At 39.1% G+C, this 6,505-nt stretch overlaps 1 protein-coding gene across 1 annotated transcript in view; it reads right to left on the bottom strand.

Moving 5' to 3' along the window:
• LOC106322748 (alpha,alpha-trehalose-phosphate synthase [UDP-forming] 1-like) overlaps window positions 1-6,271 on the bottom strand; it is a 7,922-nt gene extending 1,651 nt beyond the window's left edge. The window contains 17 exon segments of the mRNA XM_013760875.1: window positions 501-618; window positions 621-695; window positions 1,208-1,295; window positions 1,362-1,484; window positions 1,566-1,742; window positions 1,815-1,932; window positions 2,036-2,223; window positions 2,304-2,404; window positions 2,490-2,538; window positions 2,694-2,782; window positions 2,960-3,110; window positions 3,195-3,296; window positions 3,409-3,523; window positions 3,602-3,990; window positions 4,075-4,172; window positions 4,443-5,018; window positions 5,941-6,271. Of these exon segments, the coding sequence (XP_013616329.1) occupies window positions 501-618; window positions 621-695; window positions 1,208-1,295; window positions 1,362-1,484; window positions 1,566-1,742; window positions 1,815-1,932; window positions 2,036-2,223; window positions 2,304-2,404; window positions 2,490-2,538; window positions 2,694-2,782; window positions 2,960-3,110; window positions 3,195-3,296; window positions 3,409-3,523; window positions 3,602-3,990; window positions 4,075-4,172; window positions 4,443-4,824 (2,363 nt within the window). The 5' untranslated portion in view covers window positions 4,825-5,018; window positions 5,941-6,271.
• Window positions 6,272-6,505: the final 234 nt, after the last annotated feature.

Here is a 6,505-nt window from a genome sequence, read left to right on the forward strand (position 1 = left end):
GTCGGGTAACAGGGAGTTAAAGGTGTCATAGGATCGAGTCGGACTGGTATGATGAGTCGGTTAAGCCTAGGGTTTGACGTGTGTGGCAATGAGTGAGATCATTGTATTGATTGATCACTAGGTTGTTAGAAATGAATGGAAGTGAATGTGGAAAATCAATAGATGACGTTAGGAAATGATAAAATGCATTAACTGATTGTAGTGGCTAGTCAGTCCTAGTTCCCGCATAGAGTAGTATAGAGTGTCATGCGGGCAGGCTGGGCTAGAACCACTTCACTGAGTAACTTGTTACTCACCCCTCCATTTCCATTTTTCCCTGTGCGCAGGACTGTAAGTAGAAGTATATGGATGTGGGTGTGACGGTATTTCAAAGAAGGTTATGCGCTCGTCTCTCGGGACCAGTAACGGGACACGTAGGGTTGGCTAAATGAGTAGACACGTGTCCATAACGCTCCTTCGATAACCCCGGTCGGACGCCGGGGGATCGGGCTGTTACATAATCAATGGGTGTGGTCATGGACTTGCTATGCACTATCTCTCCTAGAATGCGATCAATTGCAGCTCCCTTGGTCACACCTACAGCACGAACTTCCACAGAGCGGCTTCCTTGGACAACACAACTGATGCGTTAGAAATAGGACCTGTCCATAAGTGTTGTAACAGGTCTCTTGCTTGAAGTCTCCCGAACTCAATATCTACATCGAGAATGAGATAATAAGTGTTTCAGTTGGCCTGGGCACTTTACCAATGTCAGAAGAACCGAACCAAAACTGAAACTGAAACTCCCAAATACTAAACAGTTATGATATTTTTATATCTGAAATATCTGAACAGAAAACCGAATGGATACACGGATATATATAAATATTAACTATATATACATAAAAAATAACCAAATATATAAATATAATTCAAAAATCTAAAATATCCAAAAGTATTTAAGAAACTGTATTATCCAAAATTAACCGAAATAACCCAAAGCATCCGAGATTTTTATCTAAATTACCTAAAATAATCGAACCGGTTCCGGGTATTAGCCAGTTTCTAGTTTTGCTATCCAAACCGACCTGAATCGAAAATGTGTGAACTGATCCTAACAAAAAAAAAAATTGGTGGTTCCTAAATGGATTCTAAAACCCGCAACCCGATATCCAAAATAACCGACCCGAACTGAAAATAACCAAAAATAGAGAGATGGAGAGGTTACCTGCATATTTGTAGTTCCATATAAGCGAAGTATCACGTGTTTCAAAGTGTGACCTTGGTGTTCTCTCAGTGAAGTACTTGAAAACATGCTACAAGTAGAAAAAACCAGAACTCAGATTGTGATTAGGCTTTGTCTGGACTAAGTATCTTTGTACCTTTACACTATCAACCCATTCCATGTTCAAGTGTTCTGGCATTGTAGTCATCCACTCTCCATTTGTAAGCCTTAGGAACATCCCATTCTCTGCGGCTAACCACATATCATACTCTCCAAAGTTCTGATTTTGAGTAAAAACCAAGTCAGTCAGTGAAGCTTGTATTCCAAGAAAGGAAACAAGAGTAAGAAAATAGATACATACTTTGTCCAAAACGCTTCTGCTGCTTCTACTCAGGACAACTATGGTTGTACTTGGATCACTGCATAATGCCTTTAATGGTTCTTTTAGCTCTGGATGTAGATTAAGATCCATCTCCTTTATTTGATCTCCTCTTCTCCCTTGATTATCCACTGGTTCAGTCAATGTTGCATTGAAACCCTGAATGGTTTCAAAAGTTACAAAAAGAAAGTGGCCACAGGTATGGTAAAAGACAGCCCCCAAACTAGTTACCAGGATCAGTAGCCTGTTGGTTGACTTTGAATACAGTCGAATCGCGTCATTCTGTGGAAGCTCAGGTGGGACTTTGCTGATTCTTAGTTGAGCCTCTATTACAGTATCATTTAGTTCACTGCATATTTGTTAAAGAGTATCACTTCAATAGCTTCCAAGGATCATCTCATTATGTACATCATTTGACAACATAAACAAGGCATTAATAGTAACTTGCATACCTCACAAAAGTTTCAGCCCATTCTTGAGCGGTATGAGTTTTAACATGATGGAAGTTATGCCTATGTCTTTTCTTTCTTTCTTCAGGTGACATGTTTAAGGCCTGCCCAATGGAGGCAGCAACTTCTGTAATGTTCCAAGGATTCACAAGAATGGCTCCAGCACCTAGAGATTGTGCAGCACCTGCAAACTGTAAAACAAATGCAACTTTGAAAAACCCACTCTGATGGGGCAAATCATCATGAAGCTGCAGAGTATGAGAGTTATTACTTCACTGAGAATGAGGACGCCCTTCTTGGCTTCTTGGCAAGCAACAAACTCGTAACTGACAAGGTTCATCCCATCTCTCAAAGATGTAACAAGTGCAACATCTGAAGAAAGAAAGTAATCAGATAACAGAAAGTAACAAAAGCCATACAAACTGTAACCATACCCACAAGTAGCTAGACTATTTACCTGTGACGGCATAGAGTGCACATAAAGCATAAAAGTCCAGAGAACGATCCTGATCACAGGGCATGAGAATTTAATCACCATTTTCTCATATATAGTGATACATATAATATTTTCTCTGTCCATATACCATCAAGAATAGTCTTTGCTAAAACAGTTTTCAAATCCTAACATAATAGGATGCATGAGAGGAAGAAAAAGACAGACCAGGTGGTGTATTGGAACTGCAGTAAGTGTCCCAAAACGACCATTAATTCTTCCCACAATCTCATGAACTTGGCTTGTGAGTTTTTGATCTGTAATAACAACATCCACAAGTTTCAAGATAGTGTACTTTGAAAAGAGGGTTAGTTTACTAGTTCATCTAGAATAGCTACTACATTTTTGGTGATATGATCCTTTGTGACATAATGGTAATGAAAACCATTAGAAGAGCTACCATGAAAATTTGTACTCCAAGAATGAAGACTTACATTCAGGGACATCTGTTCTTGTTGGTACTGCAATTTGCAATAACACCACTTTATCACGCCAGCTTGCGTTTTCCTCTAGGAATTTTTCAAATGCAAGAATCTTTTGAGGAATCCCTTTGATCATATCAAGCCGATCAACACCTAACATCACCTATCAAGAACAAAACAAAACTCAGTAAAGAGGGAGAACAAACACTTCTATGTGCTTTCAAATAGATTGCAGCGCAGCCCTTACCTTCCTGCCGGCAAATCTTTCTTTCAACTCCTTCATGTTTTGTATGACATCAGGGACTTCAAGTGCTCGTATAAACCTCTCAGAATCTATACCAATGGGAAACTGAAACCCAAAGGCAAAAAAAAAAAAAAAGACAAGGTGTTATGAGTTGTGTAGTCATTGTGAGATGATAAATGTGAATAATATGAGGGTTAGAGTAATGAGATGGCCATACAGCAGCTACTCGAGTAAGCCTGCCTTGATCCTCAACTCCTTCAGGTGTTCCTTCAAGACCAAGTATACGAGTGCATGCACTCACAAAGTGTCTTGCATAGTCATATGTATGGAAACTGAAAAGTATACAATATAAGACATTAACATTGAAGAGTACTGGCAAATAGATAGAAAGAAGCAAGTAGCGATGTTACCCTACTAAATCCGCAGCAAGAACTGATCTAAGAAGCTCTGAACGTGAAGGAAGTGTTCTGTGTATCTCAGAAGAAGGGAATGGTGTATGAAGAAACCATCCAACTTTCATCTTACTGTTGTATTCCTTAAGGCATTTAGGAAGGAACATAAGATGATAATCATGGCACCAGACAACATCTCCTTCTTCATAGTGTTCACTTACAACATCAGCAAACATTTGATTTGCTTTCTTGTATGCAGCAAACTGGGACTGAAAGCTTCTTGTTGTGGCAAGCCGGTCTTCTTGTGGAAGTCCAAGGTAGTGAAACAAAGGCCACAGAATGTTGTTGCAATAGCCATTAGAGTACTGATGAACAATCTCTTCGTCAAGGAACACAGGGATACACCTCTGAAAATTTAACAACATAAGACATCAAGTATACACAAGATCATTTTCATTGGCAACAACATTAAGAAATGATATACTGTGAACCTTCTCAGCCAAAGCTTTGGTAAGTGCCTTCTGCCCAACCTCATCAGGCACATTTACTCCAGCCCATCCAATCCATCTGGCCTCAAACTCCTTTACACCTACAAAATGCCATAGTTTATGTCAGCCTGCTCAGAGCCAATTCTCGACATAGCCAAGTGAAACATTGATCTGAGTCCTCAAAATTCTCCGAGTTAATATATATGACCACAGTCTCCAAATTGTTTAAAATATTTTTTACTGATTTATTTAAACCCCAAAAATCTCAGGTTCGGCCTTGAGCTACTAATACATCGGTCAAAAGACTTCATCAAATGGACTAGTAAGGTCTTGTGTTCATAAGTAACCAGGATGAGAAGATAATGAGTTACCTAAGAGAGCACTAACTAGACCACCAGCACTGATCTCTAAAGACCATGAATCTTCACCTCTTCTCACCGCAGAAACTGGGAGCCTGTTAGCCACTACAAGCAGCCGTTGCCTGTTATAAGGCCTTACTTCTTGCCTCTCACACACATTATCATGCGCCCTCGCAGCAGCAGCACCTTCCAAGTACTGCTCAACATATTGCCTTGAACTGTCCCCTTCTAGACGTAGGTCGTTGTCAGAGTTTTCAGAACTGCCAACAGCTTCATTTGGATTACGAGCCCGGTTGCTCCTCCTCTTCTCTCTAAGCTCTCTTTCTCTCAAGAGCCGTTCTATTCGAGAGAGAGGGATGTGAGACGAAGACGAGTTGTACTTATCTCCAGGCATACGCTCACACCAAAACAAAACAAAAAGTTGAGGTCACCTGCATTGTGTTGTTAAAGAAAATCAAGCCACATTAACAGAACCAAGTGTCAAGAAAGACGATAAAGTAAACAATAAATAAAATGTCACTGTCTATCACCATATTGATCTCACTTCTGCTGAATGTAAAAGAACCCATCAGGCCAAGGAACACGCATCTAAAGTTATTGAAATAGAAGCAAGAAAACAAACAAGCACAAGTCAAACACTGAAGATGATACCAACGACAATATATGATTCTAAGAGCATCATTAACGCAGGGTTCTTAGTACATGGTTCTTAGCAGAATATAAGAATCCGACTCTTAATTTTTAACTGAAAATGTTAAGAGTCGGCTCTTAAATAAGAGATTTAAGAGCCGGCTCTTAACTTTTTCAGTTAAAAGTTAAGAGTCGGGTTCTTATATTCTGCTAAGAACCCTGTACTAAGAACTATACGTTAATGATGCTCTAAGGCCATCCGCATCAGTAACAAATTTGAGTCTTTTGGTAATAAAATAATCAAATAAATGTTAAAAGTATGAAAGAGATAACAAATTGGAGAAAGACGTCTCTATGCAAAGCAGCAAAGGGACCCTGACACCTTTAGAAGAAACAATTTCTACATTTGTAATCCTTTAATTGGTCTAATCCTTTTCTATTTTACTTTTAATTATTATACCAATGTTATATTTCTGAGAGACGATGGAACAGATTCTTCTTGCTGCGAATGCCCTAATAGCATGTTTATTGGAGGTCTCTTAAGTTGCGGTTCTTAGCGTAATATAAGATACTGTCTTTTAACTTTTAACTAAAAAAACTAAGACACGTCTATTAAATAAGAGATATAAGACCATGATTAACCCGGGATTCTTAGATTGAGGTTCTTAGCGGAAGTTAAGAAACTGTTTCTTAACTTCCGCTAAGAACCCCATCATAAGAACTCCGGGTTAATCATGCTCTTAAGAGATGTCTCTTAGTTTTTTTAGTTAAAAACTAAAACTGTATCTTATATTACGCTAAAAATCTCAACCTAAGAGACTCGCAATAAACATGCTCCTAACAGGCCAGCTATTTCGAAAAAGAACAAAAATGGACTAACCAGGACGGGGCACCAGCTGAATGACACACCTTCACGGCCACTCAAAAGAAACATACAAAAAGAGAGAGAGAAGTGACCCTTAACATGAGCAAGACAGTAGGCTTAGAAGGGAATAATTTGAGAATATTTTGTTTCTTTTTTGAGGTGGGTTTCAACTTTCAAGTCGTTATCATCGAGAGAGGGTAAGTAAATAGAGCCAAAAGAAACGAAAGAGAGGTGTAAACAGATAGACAGAAGGCCGAAGGGAATGGTGTGAGAGACATTATTATCATAGAGAGAAAAAGAGAGGGAGCAAGAAAATCCTCGTGTAAGCTTTACAGACTACACAGAGGCTTCACAGCCATGCATAAGTGATACACCACAAGATTCGGTCCTCTGAAAACATAGACAAGACTTTTATTTTCTTTCTTTGCCTTTTTTCCCCACCACTAACCAAATAAAAAGGGCTCAAAACTCCTATCAATTATATTAACACAGCCGGTGATAATCTCCCGGAGAGTTGGGGCTGAGAAAGAATATCACACACTTCGCAATCACGGGGATATTATTATTACAAAGATGTTTT

Source organism: Brassica oleracea, chromosome C2 (genome assembly GCF_000695525.1).
Source record: "Brassica oleracea var. oleracea cultivar TO1000 chromosome C2, BOL, whole genome shotgun sequence".
Taxonomy (NCBI): domain Eukaryota; kingdom Viridiplantae; phylum Streptophyta; class Magnoliopsida; order Brassicales; family Brassicaceae; genus Brassica; species Brassica oleracea.